At 39.0% G+C, this 25,284-nt stretch overlaps 1 protein-coding gene and 1 pseudogene across 1 annotated transcript; both read left to right on the top strand.

Moving 5' to 3' along the window:
* Positions 1 to 7,777: 7,777 nt before the first annotated feature.
* LOC133732171 (peptide-N4-(N-acetyl-beta-glucosaminyl)asparagine amidase A-like) lies at positions 7,778 to 10,081 on the top strand (annotated as a pseudogene).
* Positions 10,082 to 14,120: 4,039 nt separating this feature from the next.
* LOC133728208 (uroporphyrinogen decarboxylase 1, chloroplastic) lies at positions 14,121 to 18,205 on the top strand. The gene is made up of 7 exons (XM_062155614.1): positions 14,121 to 14,265; positions 14,356 to 14,504; positions 15,631 to 16,013; positions 16,145 to 16,429; positions 17,136 to 17,371; positions 17,830 to 17,983; positions 18,079 to 18,205. The coding sequence occupies exons 1-7, from the start codon at positions 14,243 to 14,245 to the stop codon at positions 18,088 to 18,090; spliced, it is 1,242 nt and encodes a 413-aa protein (XP_062011598.1). The 5' UTR covers positions 14,121 to 14,242; the 3' UTR covers positions 18,091 to 18,205.
* Positions 18,206 to 25,284: the final 7,079 nt, after the last annotated feature.

The following is a 25,284-nucleotide window of genomic DNA, read 5'->3' as shown; positions in this document are numbered from 1 at the left end:
CTAGTTTCTCTCTCCTCATGAACTCTGTAAATTGAAAGGACCCAGCATGTAAATTGAAAGAACTCAGCATCTTGATAACATGATTTTCTGAAACCCAGGACCCTCTGGTGTTGGGTTGAGTGAATGTGAAGCAGATGAGTTGTGTAGTAGTGCAAGAGGCCAGCCGTGGAAGAGGGAGAAAATCTCAGATCTACTCTCTCTCTCATCCAATTTTTGTGAAACAGAAACGCAGAAGCTGAAAAAGATTGATTTTCATGTGAGGGAGATGAAAATCAAGAAGGATGTGTGAAGGAGATGAACTCTTGAGGCGTGAGCAGAGCGATTCAAGAGCAGAGAGAAAATTAGTGATTGGAAAAAAATTTCTAGCAAAGTGATGAAATTGCTTGTGGTGAGCTATGTGTGTTTTTCGGAGGTTCGAACCCTCCTTCTAGCGCCAAATGTTTCTGTGGTAGAAACGGGGTTGTCGTTCCACCTCCGAGATCCGTACCTGGCAGCCATGAACAGAGGTTAGAGGGAAGACCGGGCTAGCCGGCCTTCGACCCTCCGATGTCTAAGTAAGATACATGTAAGAATGTAGACTAGGTAGGAGTAAATGGAGAGTGGTGGCTTACCTTTAATGAGTGGAGAGACATGTACTTATAGTGTGGGGGTGGGCTTGTCACCCCTTTGTTTCCAATGTGGGACTAGGTGTGGCCTACCCGATACCACAAGTGTATGGTATTGGCATCATTTATGGGCATTATTGGCTTTGTTTCACGTGACTAGTGAGCCTTGTGCTTCAGATATTTGTGCTTAGGCGGTATATATACCAACACTTTGCTCCACCGATATCTCTCTACTTACCTGGTCATATTTATTTTGGAGTTATCGAAAGAAGTCAAACGACTACCTTTGTTTTGCATTAGCTAGCATTTGGATTAGATTTTCCTAATGGTTAAGAGACAATGATGTACTCCGTTGGCTTATGAATAAATTTCGAGTTCTTTTCATTATGACTCCATTTTGATTATGAGCATATTAGTTTGTGACTACAATGGCTGGGCCATCAGTATTAATTTAAAGACATGGAATAGCCCAAGTTCCCCTTGCCAAATGGCACCTTGATTACTGTCACAGAAACTTTCTAAGCTTCTAGGGCAAATCGTACCCTATGAATAGCTAACGGATTCCATGCGAAACCGTATGTAGAGAATAGAAATGAGTTCCTTTGCAATACCTCTAATAATTGCGTACAAAGGCGCATCTTAGAGAAGTTTATGCGTCTTTCTAGTGGATTTTATGTCACCACTATTCGAGCTATTAAATCCAATAAAGTTATGAGAGAAGATCTCTTGGATTTAAACACATATTGGCTTTGTCACGACTATATAGGTCATCTTGATCATGATATGATGATCCGTCTACAAAAGACTTCACACAGACATCCGTCTACATTTTTACTACCTTGCATTTTCATTTCGTCTTATTGCCAGCCACGTGTTTATGAGATCAGTTTTGATTCTATTGTGAGTCAATGAGTAATTCCCGCTATCCAGATGGTAATATGTGCTTGTAATTTGTCTTACAAAATGTAATACATGAGTGTTAAAACCAGAACAGAAAACGTTTGACTAAGTTTTCAGAGGATAGATTGAATAGGTTCTCGAAGGGCTCTCCTATTCATGATTAATGTATGTGTTGAAGGATATCGACATAATGTGTGCCTCTACAAACTAGGGTTAGAGTTGTAATAGGAATGTGTTCTAGGTATTCAATTGTAATCGGATTCTATTACCTTTTTGGGTACCTTGTAACTCCCTATTTAAAGGGCTCCTATTATCAATAATACACACAATTCCATTCTCCTACAACACGTTATCAGCACGAGTTCTAACCCTACCTTCAGAAAAAGAAAAAAAAAACCCTTGAAGAAAAAAACCTTTTTCTTCTCTGCCGCCAACCCAAAAACAAAAAAAACAAAAAAAAAAAAAATCCTCCATTCCGGCCTCAGCCATCACCTTACCGGCCTCAGTCTCAGCCTCGCCTCACCTCACCTCAGCCTCACCTCTCCAGCAGCACCTGCAAACCCAGCAGCCCAGCCCGGCCGGCCTCCTCCCCAGCGCCCCCGTGCTCAGACGCCCACCAGCCCAGGCCGCGATCTGCGATCACACCAGCACGTCGAACTGCAGCAGCAGCCCAGGCCTCCGATCTGCAACACCTCCGATCAGCCTCCCTCCGCACACCGCAGCACCTCCGATCAGCCTCCCTCTGCACACCGCAACACCGGCGAACTGCAGGGAGAAGAACCAGAGGAAGAAGGAAGTCGCGAAAGAAAAAAAAAGGGAGGAAGACCGAAAGAAAAAGAAGAGAAAAAAAAAAGAGAAGGGCTGGGCCCGAAAAAAAAAAAAAGGAAAGGGCTGGGCTGGGCCCGGAAAGAAAAAAAAAAAAGAGGAAGAAGAAGAAAAAAAAAAAAGGAAGGGAGAAGGGCAGCCCACCAACTGCCAATTTCCGACCAGATTTCAGCGATCTTAATTTAGCTACACGCCTGCATCAACACGCGCGTGTCTTCAAGCCAAGAACAATCACGTAAGTTTTTATAATTAAGGTTGCTGCTTTCTTCTATTTAAATTCCTTTTATTTTCTGCAAATATTGGAATATATGTTGCCAAATGATTTTGATATTTAACAAAGCGGAATTGTGGGGATTCACGCTTAACGAACTAAGAGTGTTCGTATGAACTAAGAGTGTTCATAATTAAACGAACTAAGAGTGTTCTTGTGAACTAAGAGCGTTCACAAAGCTTGGACTAAGAGCGTCCATAAGCATCAAATTGTGACCATATTAAAACATTATTGTTTGGTCTAATCCAAAAGAGATTCTTGGAAATTCATTTCTTGGTAGCATAGCTCGGAAATCTTTTTGTTTTAGTTTTCGTGGAAGTTTAACTCCGAAACTAATATATCTTCTCTTCTTATTTTCAGGATGTCGAATGAACCTAGACTCGACTTTCCCATGCTTGACTCAACAGGCTCGGATTACCACAGTTGGGTAACCGATGTTGAGAACCATCTCACTTCAAAGGGAATATTACCCATAATCCAGGCATCTAACCCGGATCTTGTGTTCATATGAACACCTACAAAGCATGCTCAAGCAGTTATCTTGATGCGACGCCATATGGACAAGGCACTCAGATTGGAGTATATGTCGATCAAGAATGCAAGAGAGCTATGGGTAGCGCTAGAAGAGCGCTTTGGCAATGTCCAAGATTCCCTCCTCCCTGACTTGAAGGTTCAATGGAACAACCTGCGCTTTGCTGATTTCAAGTCTGTTGCTGAATATAATTCAGAAGCTCTTCGCATACAGTCCATGTTGAGGTTTTGTGGACAACCTGTCACAGAGCAAGAGCTAATTGAGAAAACTCTCTCCACCTTCCCCGTTTCAGCCATTGTGGTATCAAAGCAATACCGTACTGAAGTCAATGCTGGACGGATCACGAGGTTTCATCAGCTTATCAATGTTATATTTGTAGCTGAGAAACATGATAACATACTCGTGAGGAATTATAATTCAAGGCCCATTGGAACTAAGAGCGTTCATGAGGCGAATTATAATGCACCCAAAGGAGGGCGCAAGGAGCGGTACCCTAAGAATGGGGGACATGAGGGACGTATGGGCCCATATAACCGCCCTAACCAGGAAGGAAACCGCAAGTTTGGTGTGGATACACGTGGTGGTAATGCCACACGTGGGAGAGGGGGTCGTGGTATCCCTAGCCGTAATGGTGGCTCAATGGGTCGTGGTGGTGGCACCAACCCTCCTAGGGAACGCCCGCAACGTGCACAACGTGCACCTCAATTAAAGGGAGGCAGCCACAATGATGAGTGTCATCGATGTGGATCAATTGAGCATTGGTTCAAGCAATGCAAGGCAAGCGAGGAACTAGCTTCAAGATACAGGGCATATAGGGACCTGAGGGAGCAAGAAGTGTACCTTGCAGAAGAAGAAGAAGATGGTGGAGATGTCAATCTCACCATAGAGGACTTCAAAGCTGAAGATGAATTGCACAGGGATGCAACAGACTTTGATTAGATTAGTCCTTTTATTTTTCCAAGAACTTTTGTAATGGCAATTTGCCTTAGTCAATAAATGACAATTGTATTAACTCTTTCTCATGTGGCGCATCCAATGAAGTATGATGTCTAGGAAAGTAATTGAGATGTGGTACTTAAGAGAGCCTCGCTCCACCAACATCTCTCTCTACTTCCCTGGTCATATTTGATTGGAGTTACCAAACGGATTGAGTGACTACGATTTGTCTAAGTTTGATTTTTATTATGGATTAGACTTTGGAAACTTTGATGTAATCATTGGCTATTAATAAAGTGTCAATTCTTTTACTTAATGTCTTGGACATACCTTAATTTGAACTTTATAAGAGCCAATGGTTTTCATGTGGAAACACATTATGAGAATGGACAGAGTTCCTTTGCATCGCCTCTAATGACTACGGACATAAACGAGTATTAGAGAAACTTATGTGTCGCTCTAGTGGGTTGTATGCAACCACTATTTGAGTTATTGAATCCAACCATGTCATGAGAGACGACTTATGGGATTCTGACACATATAAGCTTTGACATGATGATCCGTGTATTAAAGACTTTACACGGACATCCATTTTTCAGAACGAAGAAAAGTAAGAACCAAGAATTGGTTCGAGGAGCTGCACATGCGCCTCATGGCGCCATGATTGTGCAAAGACAGGCCATACATGGCTGGCGCCGCCTACCCCCTGCGGCAAATACATGGCATTGACGCCATAAACTCCTCTCTCTACTTCTCAAGTCTATTATGACATTATGGCTTAACCAAAAGCTTCATTGGTTGATTATAAAGCCCATGTTTCGTTCTGTAAAGCCTGTTACTTAGGCTTGAGACCATCCTATGCAAAGGAGATTGAGGAAATAATTCCATTCTTACAAAGAATCTTGCGGACCATATAGATGTTTTATGGTGTTGGTTGATACGCAAACACGCTGGTCACGTGTTGTGCCATTATCCACTCGTAATGCTGCTTATACTACACTCCTAGCACATAACATATGGCTACGGGCTCACTACCCAGATCATCTCATTCAGTCAATTTGACTTGATAATGCTAGAGAGTTTACATCGACAGTTTTCGATGACTATTGCATATCATTGGGTATTGATATCAAGTATCGTATTCCCATGTACACACCCAATTGGTCTCGCGGAAAAGCCACCATTAAACGACTACGATGGTAGCTTAGACTTTGGTAATGCGCACCAATATTTCCGCTTGGGTTATGCAATATCGCATGCAGCTATGCTAATTCGTTTACAACTCATAGCAGCCACTCAACTTTTATTTGCGTTACAGCTAGTGACTGGGTTCGAGTCATATGTCGTATTTATGCATATTTGAGTGTGCGGTTCATGTGCCAATTGCGCCGCCACAGCGCATCAACATGAGGCATTGCAACGAATGCATATATATATTTGTTGGACATGAGTCTCCAACTATAAGTCCGCTATGTAGAACCCTTGACAGGCGATCTCTATTTCGCTGGATTTGCGAATTGTCACTTTGATGAGACAGTCTTCCCCTCGTTAGGGGGAGATTAGAACGTCAATGTTCAACAGGAACGACAGGAATTGTCGTGGTCTGTCCCCACTATGTCTCATCTTGATCCCCTAAAAGTGACGAGATCACATATACCTGCTGCAAACATGCCTGCAAGGATTGATATCCCCACAAGAGGACATGGTGCCACCCAGAGAAGATGGGTACTGCACCACTACCATGGATGGTAGTATGGTGACGCCACAAAGGTGGCATAATGGTGTCATAGGCCATGGGTTCCGCTAGAGAGAGTAGGAGACACATAGGTTCGATGGATTCTCGCCCCATGAAGAGAGCGAGTTTGGCACAACTTGATCCATTGATCATTGATACTCAAAATCCGTCTTATGAGAATATTTTGGATTGTGGTTATGTCCAAGAGACATCGTTGGGGGACGCCTCAATGTTAGAACCAATTCCTGAGAATATAGAGATCTCTACGAACTACACTAGTGTACATGAGGACGTGGAATTATTGAGACCAATGACATCGAACCTTACTCCGTTGAAGAATGCCAACGTAGAGAAACTTGGCCTAAATGGAAAGATGCGATCCAGGTTGAATTGGATTCACTAATGAAGAGGAATGATTTCTGGCCTGAGATGCCAACACCTCCTAACATAAAACCTATTGACATTAATAGGTCTTCGTTAGATAGCGTGATGAGAAAAAGAGATGGTAATCTCGCCTTATGGCGCAAGGTTTCTCACAACGCCCTGGAATCGACTACGAGAACACATATTCTCTCGTAATGGATGTCATTGCACTCCACTACCTTGTCAGTTTGGTAGTTTCCAAATAACTGAACATGCAGCTTACGAATGTAGTCACTACGTATCTCTATGGGGATTTAGATACTGAATATAATGAAGGTTCTTGTGGACTTCATTTACCCAAGTCAAGTGGCTCTAGACCACGGAGCGTATTTGCAACGAGGTTGAAATGCTCACTAAAATGACTACTTGATTGGGAAGGGATATGATGAACTATGCCCACGCGTTTCCATGACAAGTTCCGGATTTGCAATTGTCGCGGTTTATGTTGATAAACATAATTGGAACCCTTGAGAGTTAAGGGAAACCGCTGAACACCTGAAATCCGAGTTTGAGAGGAAGGACCTTGGGAGAACACAGTTTTGTCTAGATTCAGAACTTGTATACCGTGTCAATAGACATTTTTGATAAAGTCAAAGATGCACCATGGTTGTCCGTAGTCTTGGCCCTAAAAGGGATCCGTTTCGTCCTAGGGATGATGACGAAGACGTGTTAATAACAGAAGTGCTTACTTATGTACAATAGGCGCATTATTGTACTTAGCACAATACAAGACCGGACACCTCAATTGTTATGAACTTGTTGGCTAGATACAGCTCCGCGCCAACGCAACGCCATTGGATTGGTGTAAAGACAATCTTTCGATACTTGAGAGGTACGATTGATATGAGCTTGTTCTATCCCTACAGAGAAAAGAGATAACGGAAGTGTGGGATCGGACCCCACAAGGCAAAATGCCACCTTCCGTGCTCCTCCTCCCCTCCATCAAAATGACAACAGGCACTTCTAAATATTGAAGTGAACCAAATCCGATCTGAGGATAATGTAGCGGACTTATTTACTAAGTCGTTACCAAAATCCACCTTCAAGAAACATGTGAAAAGCATCGGATTAAGAAAGTTATCCGAACTCCCATGATTGTAGCAATCAGGGGGAGGCATGATGTCTACATGTTCGATCTCGAAGAGTGAAGGACGTGTTGTGCTCTTTTTGTCCTTTGACCAGGGTTATTTTTGTCCCACTGGGTTTTTGTTACCTGGCAAGGTTTTTAACGAGGCAACAATTAAAGCGTCATCACCAAGTTTGAGCGGCACAAGGGGGAGTGTTGAAGGATATCGACATAATGTGTGCCTCTACAAACTAGGGTTAGAGTTGTAATAGGAATGTGTTCTAGGTATTCAATTGTAATCGGATTCTATTACATTTTTGAGTACCTTATAACTCCCTATTTAAAGGGCTCCTATTATCAATAATACATACAATTCCATTCTCCTACAACAGTATGTCTATTGTTTGGCCTGAGTGTATAACATCATTGAACAAAATGCTATATTGTCTAGTTCTGAAAAACGTGATTGACCCAATTCTAGATCATGTTCTGGAATCGTATAATTGTCAAAAGTGAGTGACTACAAGTTGTGTCCAGTAGTATTCAAATGAAATATAGGTGATTATACCACCAAAGCAATCACAACTCCAACTACTACTCATGGCTACTCTATTGCCTCTCCTCTTCTTCCTCCTCCAACCCCTCTTCTCCATTGCCAATGTCCACAAACTCAACCAACTCAGATCAGAGCTCATCTCCCAATCCCCTTCTCTCAATGACACCCCACCCACCCTTGACTTTGAAGTAACCAAACCCATTCCAGTACCCAAAACCAAGCCTTGTTCTGAGCTCATTCTCCAACATGATTTTGCCTACACTTATGGAAAACCACCAGTCTTTGCTAACTACATTCCTCCCTCAAATTGCCCGTCTCAGAAGTTCTCCAAGATTGTTCTTGAATGGAAAGCTACAAGCAAAGGAAGACAATTTGACCGCATTTTTGGGGTTTGGCTTTCTGGTGTTGAGCTTCTCAGGAGCTGCACAGCTGAGCCAAGGACCAATGGGATTGTCTGGAGTGTTGAGAAGGACATCAGCAGGTACTATTCGTTGCTCCAAAAGAAACAGACAGTTGCTGTTTATCTTGGCAGTTTGATTGATTCAACATACACTGGAGTTTACCATGTGAATATAAGTTTTCATTTTTATCCTGCTGAGGAGAGTTTGCATATTTATGATCAAAACGTGGGTGATTTGGCATCTGGATATCATTCTTGGGCGGATTTGATTCTGCCCATTTCGAGAAATCTGCCTTTGACTGATGGGTTGTGGTTTGAAGTTGAGAATTCAACTGATAATGAGTTGAAGGAATTCGAGATTCCTCGAAATGCTTATAGGGCTGTGTTGGAGGTTTATGTTTCATTTCATGAGAATGATGAGTTTTGGTATTCCAATCCTACTAATGAGTACATTGCTGCCAACAACCTTAGTGGCACGCCCGGAAATGGGCCTTTCAGGGAGGTTGTGGTGAGTTTAGATGGTGTGGTTGTTGGTGCTGTTTGGCCTTTTACTGTGATTTACACTGGAGGGATCAATCCTCTTCTGTGGAGTCCCATTACCGGCATTGGTTCATTCGATCTACCTTCTTATGATATCGAAATCACACCGTTTTTAGGTAATATATTGGATGGAAAAAGCCACAAGATTGGGTTTAATGTTACCAATGCCTTGAATGTATGGTACATTGATGCAAATTTGCATATTTGGTTGGACAAACAGGGCACAAGAACTCAAGCACAGCTTGTGAAGCATACTAGCTTGCCCCTTATTATTTCAGTGGTGTCGGATTTTGTGGGTTTAAATGGCACATTTGTGACAAGGGTCAGCAGGTCCGTCTCATCAACTGGGTGGGTGAAGTCCTCTAATGGGAATATCACAACCCAGTCAATTCAAGATTTTTCCTACATTAATAAAATGGTCATGGGGAATGATGGAAATATGCAGACAGTGGACCAGAACATAAATTTCAATGATACCGTTCTTATCAAGACGCCATCCTCCTATGTTCATTCACTGATATCAAACAAAACATTTCTCCTTTCCTTGTACACTGACTTGTTGGAACAAGAAAATGAAACTTCTTTGTATGTGATGAACGTCGATTTGGGATTTATCGAGAAGAAAACTGCAATTGGTGGTTCAAGAGTCTTGGAGAGCTCTCTCAGAAATTTGCAGAATGCAGAGGGTAATAGGGTTGTAAGAAACAATTTGGTAGTTAGCAGAGTGGGGAATACACAGCAAGTATACAGATATCATGGTGGCAGATTCTGTTACTTTAGAAATGTAAGCAGCTCAAACTCCACCATACTTTATGATGAAGTGGAGGATACATGCCACAAAAAAGCCAAGTAATTTTGATTTTGGCTTGAGAAGACTGTGGCCTCTCGGTACTGGATTTATTTGAACCTCAGCTTACCTTTATTCTTCATGTTGGATCTTCTTGTGATACATAAAAGGACACAGTTGGTAAGTCTGAAGAGGATTCCTGTATGTGGGTACCTCAAATAAAATGCAAGTATTCTCTGTTCGGTTTTATTTTGTGGATATGCGTCTAGGATAAGGTGTCTGAATGAAAAGTGATTCTGGTTTGCTTTGCCAGTAGTGAGTTATACCCTTTATATCAGAACTAAGATAATCAAATTGGTTTCACCAGGCATTGAATGATTTCTAAGAAGTGGATCCAGCGATATCTCTATTTAATCCATTTTTGTGCAGCAAATTACCATTGATATAGGATCTAGCTATTCTGATTGTTCGTGCATAACTGCATTGCTTGACTGTTATTCTGAACTCTATAGAAATATAATACTTCATGGTAATCCTGTATCATTGAGTTAAACTATCAAACCTTAAACCATAGAAGGAATAATTCGACTTGTAATACACATTTCATGCCAAGCCGAGCAATGGATGACTAATTTGCTGATTATCTATATTAAGGTTTCGTGTTTTGCCTTTCTGGATCATCTATCTTTATCTTGTGCGATCTAGCAGACTGTGTGATACTTTGTAGCAATTTGTGTTCATTGAAGTTCTCGACGTCTGTCACCTATCTCTTTCATACATTATACAAGTATCATATTGATTGGTTCATTTGAACATGGTTTTAATTGATTCTTTGTTTTAAATCCTGATCTTGCATCGCTGTTGGCCCTTATTGATTTCATGGTTGTCGGCGTCCGATCATGATCTGCCATGTTATAAAAATTATTTTTGAGTGTGTACGGAGAGCTGCACACTCGTTGCTGGCCCTTCAAGCTCTGAGATAATATTGCATGATCCGAGAAACTCTCATCTCTTGCATGAAAGTTGAAGCTACCGATCATTTTTATCATCTAGATTAGTTCTTTGCTAGGGTAGGCGAATTCTTTTAATTGAAGCTAGCTGTCCACTTGAGCTACTTTGAACTTTGAACTGAGAAATCAAACAGAATTGCCCAGGAGGGTATTGATCATCAACAAATGAGTCAACACTAATCCAACTCTTTATAATTTTGTTGTAGCCTGGCTTAATGTTGGTGGAGGGAAAGGCCGTGGTACTTGTTCAAGTTCACGTTATAAAATTTGCAACACAATTTTTATTTTTTAATGTTTTCTGTCCCGATATCATCCATCCCTGATGCTATTGGGGAAATGATCATTTACCCAATTTTAGTTTAAAAATTGCCCACTTACCCAAACACTCTAAGAAATTGCCCACTTATCCAAACACTCTAAGAGATTATTTCCCTAATACCCAATTAAGTGTTTTTTTATTCTTTTTTATTTATTTTTGGGACAATTTTGCCCTCTCCTTCTTTGTTACTTAGTGAGAGAAGTGTTCAGAGACCTTGCCGGACTCCGGCGACCGGTGCCCGAACTCCGGCGACCGGTGACCGGATTCCGGCGTCTGATTTTATTACCCCCCAATAATACCCAGTAATCATATTATTGCCCCCCAATAAACATATTATTGCTCCCCAATAACAAGTTAATTTGGGATCAATGATTAGTGAAAAATTAAGATGTTTTGAATTTTGAAAGCTTTCAGAGGTTTATCCAAATAAATAATTTTATTATTGCCCCAATAAACATTTTATTTCCCCTCAGTAATCTTATTATTGCATTCCAATAATCTTATTATTGCTCTCCAATAATCATATTATTGCCCTCAAATTCACCTCCCAAAACCAAAATGAATACACTACAGACACAATTGATCAACTTATATGTTCAATTGTACACTTTCACTTTTTTTTTTCTTTTTTTCCCTTCCCCATTCCGAAAGCTCACAGTTTACCAAAAAAAAAAAAAATGCTCTGGGCACCCACCGGAGTGTGAGGCCGGTGCATGAGTGGTCGGGGCGTGGTTGTGTAAGGGGAGCGGACTCGAATCTGGCTGGGATCGGAGTCGGATCGTCGGACGGGGCTTGTGGACTCTGTGTGGGTCTGGTGTGAGGCCGGGTTCCTCGATTGACATGGTTGTTCGGGTCGAGGAGATCACGGTGGCTGGCTGGAAGGGGAAGATTGAGTTGGTAGTTGGGTTTGGATTGCTGCCTCGCTGTACTCATCGGCGGAATGGCTTGGAGGTGCAGGTTCGAGGGTTGCCGGGCGACGTCGTATCTGTGGCGGCCTGGATCGCATCGGATCAGACTGATTCGATCTGGACTGGGTTTCACAGATCCAAGCTGGGGATCGATTTGCTTGGAGGAGGCGGCGCTTTTATTTGGCGTGGCGGGGATGGCGGGAATGACGGCATTGCCGGATTCAGTCTCCGGTGAGAGAAGAAATCGGTGAGGGGAGGGGAGAGAGAGAGAATAGATCGAAGAGGGGAGGGGAGAGAGAGAGTCTGAGAGAGAGAGATAGATGAGTGTAATTTATTAATTAAAATGAGGACAATATTGTCAATAGATGTTAAATTGGGTAAATGGGGTTAAAAAACTCTTAGTGGAGTAAGTTGATAATTCTTAAGCTGAAATTGGGTAAGTGGTCACGACCCCGATGCTATTATGCTAGTGATTTGAACCTGTGATCTCCACTAACAAGTAACGGTTCACTAGCCACCAAAATTTTACGTCAATCTCTCATCGAAAATGTATCGCAACTACGATGACTATAGTCTGCCGGGTAGTTAACCTAACATCGTTGTCTATATCTAATGAACCTTAATTGTGAAAAAAAAAAAAGGAGGTTTTTGACCATTTATCCTAATTCTAAGGACTTTTTTTTTCCCCTTACACTACCCACTTATTTTTTTTCTCACTTATTCATAAAGACTCTAATAAAGTCTTTCCCTAATACCCAATTAAGGTTTTTTTTTAGACTATTTTGCCCCTCATTCCTTTGTTACATGGAGATAGAGAGAGAGAGAGAGAGAGAGAGAGGCTTTTTTTTTAGACTATTTTGCCCCTCACCCCTTTGTTACATAAAGAGAGAGAGAGAGAGAGAGAGAGAGAGAGAGAGAGAGAGAGAAAGAGAGAGAGAGAGAGAGAGAGAGAGTGGAAGGAAGAGAAGCCATAGGAGACTTCGCCAGAATATGGCCACCGATTGTGGTACTTCTTTGAAAACCTTGCCGGATGTTCCCAAATGGGTCGTCGAAGATCTCATAGGTCATCAAATAGGTTTATTGCCCCCTAATAAACCTTTACTGGGGGGGGGGGCAATAAAAGTTTATGAAACCTCCCCGGAGGTCCCCAAATAGATCGCCAGAGAGGATAATTCTCCCCCCCCCCCCCCCAAAAAAAAAATTATTAACCCCCAATAAAACTTTAGGTTGCCGGAATGAGAACTAATCTCCTTAAAATTAGACAAACAAAACTTTGATTGAAGAAAAAAAACGAAGAGATTACATCAATTCAAAACATTTATTGGGGGGCAAATACATGTTTATTGGCCCCCAATAAATATTTTATTAGAAGACAATAATTTTTTTTTTCCTTTTTCTTTCCTTCTGGGCCTTCTGCCCCCATTTTACCCCAAAAAAAAAAAAAAAACTTTGTCTGAGTTTGACCGGTTCTACTCCTCCTCTGGCGAGGTCGAACCAACCGGTTCATATTGAATTGGCTCTACTCAATCTTAATCAAAACTTGATTTTGAACATGAATACATGTAGAGCTCGACGAGGCGATGTTGTTTGATACTTTACTCATGCCGAATAAAGGTCGGAATAACAAGAAAACCAAGAAACTTGCCAGAATATTCTCCCCTTCGATTCTTTCTCTAGGAAGCTTCTCTCAAGAAACTAAGACCACAGACACGAAGGGGACATTGAGATGAAGACACTCATACCAATGAGAGGCCTCGATTTGGCCGGAATCCAAAAAATCACCAGCGAACCCCATAAGCTTTTGGGGCTCTTCCCGCCACCATAGGTTTGGATCGGAGATGACGGGTCTCCGCTTCCTGCTATCGAGACGAGTCTAAAGCGAGGTCCAAGCAACCAGCGACAAGGTCAAGCTAGAGAGAGAGGAGACAAACTGGCGGTGGCTGTAATTCATTAAATGGGTTGAGGGCAAAAGGTTATTTGCTGTTAAATTGTGTAGATGGGAACAAAAATCTGTTATTGGGATAGTGAGATAGTTTTTGCTCATTTTGGTGCTTTAGGTCAATGATAAAAAAAAAAAAAAAAAAACAAAAAGCAAAAAACAGATGAAATTGGGGTGATTCAATTTTTTTTTTTTTTTTTATCAAATAAACAACTCATATACACAACAAGAGAGTCGAAACTGACTTGATCCGAACCGAGTCAACCCAAGTTCAGTTTCAGTTCTAGTTCGAATACTGAGGCGAACCCCGAATTAAGGCAGTGCCAAATCGGAATCTATAAATAACATGTTTTTCAAATAAAAAAAAAATAAAAAAATAAATAAAAATTGATAGAGGCGAGAGCGAGAAGGCTCAAAATACGAATCCCTCCACACTCTATAGTTGTCTGTTTGCTTGCTTCTCTCTGGCAAAATTATCATAATATCCCAAATGGGTTTATCTGCTCCAGCCAGGCCAGCTCTCTTTCTCTCTTCATTTCTTCATCATCAACTCCAATTCTCACTCTTCAATTCTCTTTGAAACTGAAATTGGGTGCCTTGCAGTGTGTGCAGCTCTCTGGGATGGAAGTCTTCCAGCTTGTGCCTACAGCTAGGGGCCCCTACTCATCTCACTGCATTTTCGGTTTCTTCTACAACAAAATGTCCCCAAAAGAAAGCTTCTGTAACTTGCTCTTCTTCCTCTTCCTCGTCTGGTATGACTTTTCCCATAAAGAATTGTTCTTTCTTTCTTTCAAGTTTAAATTTTTTGGTTTTCTGGGCACAATTTGTGTCAAATTGAAATGGGTGAATCTACATTTTTACTGCCTTGCATTTTCGTTTCGTCTTATTGCCAGCCACGCGTTTATGAGATCAGTTTTGATTCTATTGTGAGTCAATGAGTAATTCCCGCTATCCCGATTGTAATATGTGCTTGTAATTTGTCTTACATACATGAGTGTTAAAACCAAAACAGAAAACGTTTGACTTGAAAATAAGTTTTTAGAGGATAGATTGAGGACCAAATGGAGAAAATGATCACAGAATAGGTTCTTGAAGGCTCTCCTGTTCATGATTTATGTATGTCTATTGTTTGGCCTGAGTGTCTAACATCATACAACAAACTGCTATATTGTCTAGTTCTAATAAACGCGATTGACCCAATTCTAGACCATCTTCTGGAATCGTATAATTGTCAAAAGTGAGACTGCATTTTGTGTCCAGTAGTATTCAAGTGTAATATAATGAAAAATTATGGCATTAGAAAGAAAAGAAAAAGAACAACATAGTTGGGGAATGTAATGTTTCAGCAAAGCTCTTCTGGTATTGTATGTTCCATGAAGTATAGAGAATAAATGCTCTGGTCTGCAAATCTAGTTGTTACTGTGTATGAATATAAATACCTTTAGTTGAGTTTGTATATGTTTAATGGCTAAATTTTGCTGCCCATCTACCTTGGCTCAGGTGAGGTTGTTTTCTCAGTTCAAATCTAATTAGTTTTATCCCTATCATGAGCTTGAACATAATCAACTAAGGATCTGCATATTAGTGTGCTAATTGTTGGAATTGACAGAAGAGGGGTGCCTTCTCGTCAAGCGTCTTTGGGTCATTTACCTCTTTTCTTTCTTGTTGGTAGATTGGTGGTAGTGAACTCTAGGCTCTTGTGTACTGAATTTTTGACATGGAAGATGACAATGCGTTATGACTTTTGCAAAATAATTTTCACTGTTGAAGTGTCCTGTTTAATTAGTGTTAGCAACTTACTCTTTGTTAGTTCTTTTTTGTTTTTTAAAAGATCTTGCAACTTTTGAATTTTCATATCAAATATCCTCCCTCCTCCAGATCCACTCTTGGTTAAGGCTGCAAGAGGAGATCCTGTAAGTCGACCTCCAGCATGGATGATGCGCCAAGCAGGAAGGTATATGGCTGTTTACAGAAAGCTTGCTGAGAAATACCCATCGTTCAGAGAGAGGTCAGAGACAACTGATCTCATTGTGGAAATTTCTTTGCAGCCTTGGGAAGCTTTCCGCCCTGATGGAGTGATTATATTCTCTGACATACTTACACCTCTACCTGCATTTGGTGTCCCATTTGACATAGAAGATGTTAGAGGTCCCGTGATACAGTCACCAATTACTTCTGAAGAGGGCTTGAAGACTTTGCATCCAATTGACTTGGAGAAACTTCACTTTGTGGGAGAATCTTTAAAGATATTACGGCGGGAGGTAGTCACTTTACAGTCATATGCTTGAAACAGACGAGCAACTCCACTAGTTTGAGATCCACTTTTACTTGCTGATTAGTTTTGTATCAGTCTGTGTATACTTTCTCTTCTCAGTTGTATTTTTTCATTCAGGTTGGTGCGAATGCTGCCGTTTTGGGTTTTGTAGGGGCGCCTTGGACAATCGCTACGTATATAGTAGAAGGGGGTTCAACTTCCACATATACAACCATAAAGAGCATGTGCCATACAGCACCGCATGTATTGAGGGCTCTGCTTTCTCATTTAACACAGGCAATAGCAGACTATATTGTTTTCCAAGTAGACGCAGGGGCTCATTGCATACAAATATTTGATTCATGGGGTGGGCAATTACCACCAGCCATGTGGGAAAGCTGGTCAAAGCCTTATATTGAAGAGGTGAGTGGGAAGACACATGCCTAAGGGCATACAGTTTCTAAGTGTCATACATATGTTTCATTGAAAGAATATGTTCTACCACATGTATGTTACAAAATGCAACATACCCGCATATGTTATAAGGCTATACTGTGTTGTGTGCGCGCACATGCATGTTCATATGTATATTTTTTTGGCTGTGGAATTGATACCGTGTATCTGGGAAAAGCAGCTGTTTCTCTGTAGACTCGTCATCATGTTTTCCAGACTTTGATTGTCCATCATATTGTTTTACAGTTTGCTTTACCTCATTGTTTACTTATCAGTAGTAACTTCAACAGAAAGTTTGGCTGGTATAAAGCAATGAATCTTTGGGCTTAATCAATATAATGAATCTTTTTCTTTTCTTTTTTTGTCAAATCAATATAATTGAATCTTACATAATAAATTATGTGACTAAGGACAAGATTTCATGTATCTTTTTAAAAAATTTCTTTCCCAGATTTTAACACATCTAGTTGTACATGGGGTACGTTTATACTTTATACTTGTTTGGACTCGATGAATATGAAGTATCAGTTGCTATGCCATTGCAATCTCTTCTGTTTCCTTTTCTTTTCTTTTCTGTTTTTATTTATTATTTATTTTCTTTATTTTTATTTTTATTTTTTTATGTTAAGAACCTCTTCGTTTTCATTTTGTTCATGGTAAGTGTTTTGAATTGCAGATTGTGAGTTCTGTGCGAAAAAGATGCCCAGAAACACCACTTGTTCTCTACATTAATGGGAATGGTGGCCTCCTTGAGCGGATGAAAGGAACTGGTGTCGATGTGATTGGGCTTGACTGGACGGTGGACATGGCAGATGGTAGAAAACGATTGGGTAGTGGAATCAGTGTACAGGGAAATGTGGACCCTGCTTACTTATTTTCTCCTCTTCCGACATTGACTGAAGAAATTCAAAGGTTGGTTATGGAAAGATTTCTGAACTCTGATCTTCCTTACTATGAACTCCAATTGTTTTGGATCACTAATAGGGAATCACCTAATTTAGATTATTGGATTTCTCTGACTACTTACTCTGGAACCAAAAGTTGAAAAGGTAATTGGCCTTTAAGAGGGTGAAAAGGGCAGAAGTAATCCCTATAGCCTTTAAAATTCCAAATTTCCTATGCATCCTACAATCGATTCTACTCCGCACTGCTGTTAACAGGATCTATAACAAATCATTGCTTAGCTTCTGCCAGTTTCTGCTTATATCAAACATCTGCTGGCTCAGATTTTCAGTAGTTATAAAAGTTTTCCTCGACAGATTGCAGTATAGGTTTACTTGATTCTATATGGATAGAAAAATTAAATTTTGTGGTCTTTATTATTGTCATTTGTTATCTCTTCAATTCTTAAACTGACACGTCATATACAGGGTGGTGAGGTCTGCAGGGCCAAGAGGACACATCCTCAATCTAGGGCATGGTGTTCTTCAACGGACACCGGAAGAAGCTGTTAAACATTTCTTTGAAGTGGCAAGAAGCTTGAACTATGATACGTTTCTTCAAAAACAACCGCAAAAGGAATTGGTAGCTTAGCGATACAATTTTGTTTTGCAAACTGGCTTTCAGTAGTTGGGAGTCCACCTTCATATTCTCATAGCATCATGCTTGTCTCTTTATAGGTGCATTCATAGGAGAGCTCTATTGTTCTGAGCACGCTTGAGGGTTGAGCTTTTTGTGTCATTTTCGACTACTTTTGTAATAACGATAATGCTCCAATTAATAAATTTCTTCTTGTTGTACCACAAACTCCTTGCATTGATTAGTTCGTACGGTTTCCACCGGAGGGATAGGTGATTATCTAATTCTTGTGTTAAGATCGCATTTACACTAATGGGATTCAAGTTTGAAGTGATAGTGAGATATCACACTTCAATAATGTTTTCAATCTGCAAAAGAAACTCGGTGATGTGTATGTTGTGGTCCAATTTTAACCTGATTTGAAGTGGTAGACTTTGTTGGAGGTTGCGATCTGCAACGATTTTCCACTCTCTTTGTCTCGCTTTGTTCATAATCTGATGGTAAGCTCTGGCGTCACTCTACGTAGGTATTGTGACTCTATAAAGTTTTATATTGGGCAACTACGGTTCAGAACCAAGCATGCATGCAAATACAAACACGCTCGAGTAACCAAACAATAGCTACCGTGGTCAAAAAAAAAAAAAAAAACACACGCATGCGGAAATGATCTCTCATGAATGTTGTTAGACTATCAATTTAGATAACAATACAAGCTTGAATGCGTTTGCAATGTAGATCAATTGAATACCTAGGGACATTTTTCTTCCAAAAACTTGGTCTGGTATATGATATATCAAGCCTGATTTTGTTTGGTTCAGAATCAAGCATGCATGCACCAAAACAAAATGAAATCAGATAACTACAACCTATATGAATAGTCCATCAGTTTTCACAAAATGGTCTACTAACATGAATCCATTCATCTTTAGGACTACTTCTAACAATTTCACCAAAAGGGAAAGGACTACTTCTAACAAAATATGACATTTACTCGCAAATTACCTAGCGTTTCCTGTAGTTGAAGCCATTTTGTCCATCAGTTGTAATTTTAATCTGATCATTCGCATCCATCTGATCAATTTCAATTTCTTGAGTTGGCAAAGACTGATAGGTTCAGCAGCAAATAACAGAAAGAAAAAAAGTTATTTCAAATTTTCCCCTTTCCATAAACAAGCTTTTGAGGACTTACCCCTTCCGATCCCAACCAACAACCTTAGCGGCTTAGCCTAAGTACTCTAACCTTCGATGATTCAGAAGCTCAAGATATAAGAGAAAAGATAAGAGAGTCAAGGTTTATTAGCATCCGTTTAAGCCTAAGTGTTGGACAATCTGATCGTTTACTATACAAGTGCAGATCTCATTTATAATCGATTGGTTATCAGGATAAGAGACTGATACTCGCTAAGACCAAAGAAATGCTCTGAATCCAATCTTCAGGTCTATCTCTATGTACAGCAGCCACCACTCAACAACGCTCTGGGTTTAGCATTAAGTAGGTTGAATTCTGGATCTAATATATTTGCAACTTAGGGGGGTGTATTCAATTCAGATTTTAAGGGGGGTGTATTGTATATGGAATTAGTGGAACTTTTAAAGAAATCTATGGAATTTAAAAGTCTGGGTGTATTCAATATAGACTTTTAACAGTCCATGAAAGTCTTGAGGTATTCAATTAGGATTCTTAAAGACTTCATAAATTCCACCAAAATCTAGGGGTATTCAATTAGGACTTTTAAAAATGAATAAAAGTACAGAGGTATTCAAAATATCATTCATACTTATGGAATTAGAAAATCATAGATAATCATGGACTTTGTAGTGTTAACTATACATACCAAACTCCAATAATTTTCCAGCCTCCAGACCAAAGATTTCAAAAAGTCTATCAAAGTTTCCTCTTCAAAAAAAAAAAAAGGTCTATCAAAGTTCTTCTTTCCACGCACGAAGAAGTTTGTCCTTCATCATCTCTCTTTCTTAATTTTTTGTCTTTTCTCTAATCTTTTATGAGGGTAAGGCTATGGTATGTTAATGTTTCTCATACATCAACTTTTTTTATTACTTTGAGAACTCATTTACCACTTTAAGGACTCATTTTATCACTTGAGAACTCATGTGGTAACTAAGAAAATTTACCACTTTAAGGACTCATGTTACTACTTTGAGGACTAATATTATTATTTTGAGGACTGATTTTACCACTTTAAGGCAATTGTATGCATGTCATACGTTAACATATTGTAGAATTTCTCCTTTTATGATATCAACATTTTTTGATACCCAACATGTTCATTGTAGTTGTTGAATGTGATTTTTGTTTTTTTTTTTGTTCAATTGTGGTACTTTGAACCCTAATAGCAATAAAAATGATTTATGAAACCCTAAAACTCAAATATTGTGGTCTAACCCTAAGACCTTGAACCATACTAAATTTTATCTTATTAATTAATTATTCTCATTAATTTGAATTTATATTATGGTTCAAAAAAAGGTTGAACAATTGAATTTCAATTGATTGATTATAGATCAAGACATTGACCTATATTGCTACAATATATGTTAATCGGCGAAAACAAAATTGATGAGAATAATTAACCATAAACATCAAGTGATCTATATTGTATATTTATGTTGTTGGGAGATTAGGAATAAGAACAAACTCGCTAGACAGACTAACAATCATTTATTTGAGTCAATTTCTATTAGAAGATACTGGAGCATTGAAGAGACAACAAGTTATTATTTTGTTTTGTGTTTGACCAGCATTTGTTTTTTTTTGTTTTTGTTTTTGTTTTTTGTTTTTGTTTGTTTGTTTGTTTTTTTTTAATATTTTGTACATCTTAGGAAATCTGTAGAAGTCATTCATAATAAAGTATATAGATTTTCATGAATCAATAAAAGTCTGTTGCTAAAATCAATGGTTTTAAGAAATCCATAACAGTCTATCAACTTTTTAAAGAGTCTGTGGACTTTTCAAAAAGTCTGTCATTTAAAAAAAGTCTGTACAAATCCAAATACAATACACCCCCCTAAAAGATTTTGTTTGAGTTTTTATAATCCATGGATTTACTTAATCCACGGATTGTTTAAATTCTATATGGACTCTGATTGATTCTAATGGATTGATTTACTAGTATTTGTTTAGATTTTACAAGTTCTTATGATGTTTTTGGTAGGTTATTTTTTTTTCTTCTTCTTTAAAAGCAATGGATGTATGGATCCAACTATAATGCTAGATCAGTGACAAAAAAGTGTGTGTGTGTCTATATATATATATATATATATATATGGCAATCTACCATTCTTTATGTTGTGTATAATGATATATGAATAATAAGAGAAAACTAATCAACCAAAATGTTACACAAAAAATAAAGTAGTAAACTAATGACATAATTTATTTCATATCTAATTTACAAAAGAAACATGTGTGTATGTAACGGCCTATTATGGTTTTAGATGAATATATGTATATATATCGGCACCCGGCTTCGGGTTTGATTAAAAAAAAAGAAACATGTGTGTATGTATCATTTTAACAATACCATTGAAAGTGAGCTTAATTAGCTAGAAGGATTAAGGCTTCCAGAGCTATAGTGATAAAAATAAAAATAAATTATTAGATGAGAGCAGAGGCACAGGCAGAGGAGGATAGTGGGAAGATAGGTTTAAGACAAAATATATGGGTGTCACCTATTGAGAGCTGCTTCTTGTTCTTGTTCTTTTTTTTTTTTTTTTTTTTTTTTTTTTTGTTTGGTGAAGAGCTTCTTCATTTTTTGAGTGAGAAAGAATCCATCAAAATCTCTTGGAAAATGGTTGGATTGTTTTTGAGTTTTGATAAGTATAAAAAGCACTATAAAATCATTCAAAATCCAGCATTTAATGAAATCCTTAAAAATCCGTATACTTTTGAATATCTGCAGATTTGAATAGATAATTTTAAATCTTAATTGAATACATCAAGATTTTAAAGGATTGTTTAAAATCTCAATTGAATACCCATAGATTTTCAAAATACAAAAAAATCTTGTAGACTCTTAAATGAATACACCCCCCTTAATTGCAGTAGATTTTGACCTTGGAAGGAAGCAAATATCGTAGATGCTATTAATGAATAGATGTATTGAAGGCACGCATGTTTATAGGTTGTATCTAACCAAGCTCAGAATTTCAATTTGGCTTTCGATTGTTTTCCTCCATTTTCTCGAGGGTGTTTACTTTTACTTTAGAGTAAAGCAATCAGTCAAAGCTTATGATGACTACACTTGGGCCGGGAAAGCCAACTGGTAAAGACCAGCATAGAGTATATAAATCATACACGCATTGGGAAACCAGGAAACGAAAAGGAGTAAAACCATATATAATTATATATACATTGCTAGCCTTATACATAGACATATGATGATCAAAGGAATATGTATTGGCGGCCCGGTTTGACACAAAATCTATTTATTTAAAGTAGAGCATGTCAAAGAAATTTAAATGTAAACAAATGTTATGACATAAAAGAAATTCAACCAAACTTGCAGATAGTTAAAGCTAGCAGATATGCACCAGCCAGTGATGCCATATAGGTTAATGTAGGATTTGGTTTGGGGGCTGCTTAGCAAAGTAGTGAAGGCGGCGAGCAATCTGTAACTGGATGTCGACAGAGAATTTGGAGTTGGAGGACAAGGAGACACTATTAATGTCGATCATATTCAAATGTTCAAGAAAAAGACTCCGTCTGTTCCTCTGATTATATCTTATTCCCTCCTATTACTGATATACATAAAAACTTCTTCATCTGAAACAGACCTTGGGTAGAAGAAATTGTACAAAACAAGGAAGACCTTTTGATTTCCCAGATGGCCGGACTAGTTCAAACTGGGCTGTGGTGGTGTCACTGAGATCATCGCTTTGAAATTCACAAGGCGATTATTTTTGCAGCTGCAGAGGTTAATTTGTAGATAGCTAGGTTGCAAAGAACCACAGTTCCGAAGCTCATGATTTTGGTTTTCTTTGGGGAGGAAACCTCGAACTTAGGGTTCCGGTCCCGGGTCTCAAACGACCAAATTTCTCTGTTGGGAATATTGCTTCTCGTGCCGCTGGCGAAAAGAATTCGGAGAGGGTACGATGCGGAGATTGAGCTTGGACCTCTTATAACCATGCATAATTTCTCCCCAGACAAATAATTTCATCTGTTTTTCCCCAGATGAAATTATTGTGTTGTTGACTTGTTGCACAAAATTTTAAATAAGGGAAAATTACTGGTCCCCGCTGTACTTTTGGTGCGTCGACAGTTCAGTCCCTAACATTTTAATTTTAGTAAATAACTTCCTAGACATTCAAATCTCACACAATTTGGTCTAAAATGACCATTTTACCCTTCACTTCCTCTTTTTTTTTGTTTTTTTTTGCCTCTCCCTCCCTCTCTCTCTCTCCTCTATCATTTTACCCGCTCCACCTCCTCACCCGACTCCACCATTAAAGGCTCTTCACTGAGCTTTTGAACCCCAATTTTGACCAGAATCTCGACTTCCTATTCACCCACTCCTCAATATGGCTCTGGCTAGTCCAATGTTCGGTTTCAACTACATTGACTGAAGCACTTGATCGGTGACCAGACAAGTCAGTTCTCAACCGTCGTCCAAACACCGGTCAAACCAGTACCAAATGGCTGACCGCTCGTACGTCTGCGATGACTGGAGCACCAGCGGGTTTCTCATCACTTCCTTCGACAAAGGACAGAGAAAATTCTTGAACGGAGATATTTGAGTGTCGTCTTCGAATTCCAGGCCTGTCATGAAATTGCGCTGCACGACCCAATTCTCCACAATCCTTTCCAACGACACCAAAATCCGACGTTCCGACCTAACAACATAATTCAATTAACCCCTACATCACATGTGACTTGATACACATTTACGCAAGCGTACATATCGTTGTCAAGATAGGGAAGTATAATGCCCAAAGTTATCGTACCACGGGGATTAGTGGCTAACCCACAATCATTGGGTAGTCGGAACTAAAGTCACGAGCAAATAAAGAAAAGTAAAATAAATAAAAAGGCTAATCTAAGGCGACAAGCCTTAGCAATGCTCGGCTTTGGTTTTCACCAAAGCCTAATCAAAACTAAAAGCCTAGTGATGACTATTTACAATGAGGTAGAAATTGTCATTAAACATTGTGATTTAATTTTCTAAAATGACTAAGTCAAAAACTAAATTAACAACAACAATTAAAAACAAAGAAAATAAAAATAAAAGAGAGATAGGTTTGGGTACTAGGGATCACTCTCTAGCAATTTCAATGCAACGAACACATTTCAAGCAAACAAACATATTTTCATGAGAACCAAATCCCGTACTTAATGTCGGTCAAGGCCACTAAGCCGAATTTCCTTAAGGGTATTCACATTTTCGGTTAGGACAAATATGAACTCTCTAATTCATGAGTTAGTACCTTAGTAGGGCTACCAAAACATGAACTAAAGGCCTAGAGCTCTAGAAATTAGGGATTTAAGCATGCAATAGTTACAACCTAAAATTTAACGATTGCTTAGTTCTCTACCTAATGCAGGTTAAGGCCACTAAATCAATTTCTTTTATTTGGTATCCATTCTTCCGATTAAGGCAAGAATGAACTCTCTAACCCTAATCATTATGCCTTGTTAGGGCCACAACGTCTAGGATTAAAGGCGAAGGGCACAAGAAAATAGAAACTTAGGCAATCATTCATTCTCGATTAAGCAACTACTTGACACACCACACTAATTACATGAAGCTAATGAACAAAAGAACCACCAATTGTATCACACATCACAAATCTCAAAACATAACAAAGAGAATGGTCAATTCTCTAAAATTTATGCATCAAGAATCAATTAACATAGTAATTAGAGTGCACCCATATGAAAATACATTATTTATCACTTGAAAAATATGTTCATTACATCAAAATTGAGCTAGAGTTAGAAACCCTAGCTCCCAAAAGTAACTACTCACAACCCATATTCATGAACATCAAAATTACAAAATTCAAATAGCAAAGAGTAGAAAAGTGTAGGAGAAAACAAAGATAGTCACAAATAGCTATGAAGCTAGCATGACTAGCCTTGAATTACAACCCCACAAAATACCCAAATCTTGAATCTTGTATAGATTGAGCTCCTTGAAGGATCCTTGAAGTTTTGGGTGAGTAGCCCTTCAAATTCCTAAAATAAAAACTAAAGAAAATTTGGAAAATGAAAAATGGAGGAAGAAGATGGGAGAAGAGAGCAGCCCAAAGGGCTGCCTCTGTTTTTGGTACTGTGCGGCGCTGCTCTAGGG

The sequence above is a fragment of the Rosa rugosa genome, chromosome 2, assembly GCF_958449725.1.
Source record: "Rosa rugosa chromosome 2, drRosRugo1.1, whole genome shotgun sequence".
Classification (NCBI taxonomy): domain Eukaryota; kingdom Viridiplantae; phylum Streptophyta; class Magnoliopsida; order Rosales; family Rosaceae; genus Rosa; species Rosa rugosa.
This window is presented reverse-complemented; position numbering and strand designations above follow the sequence as displayed.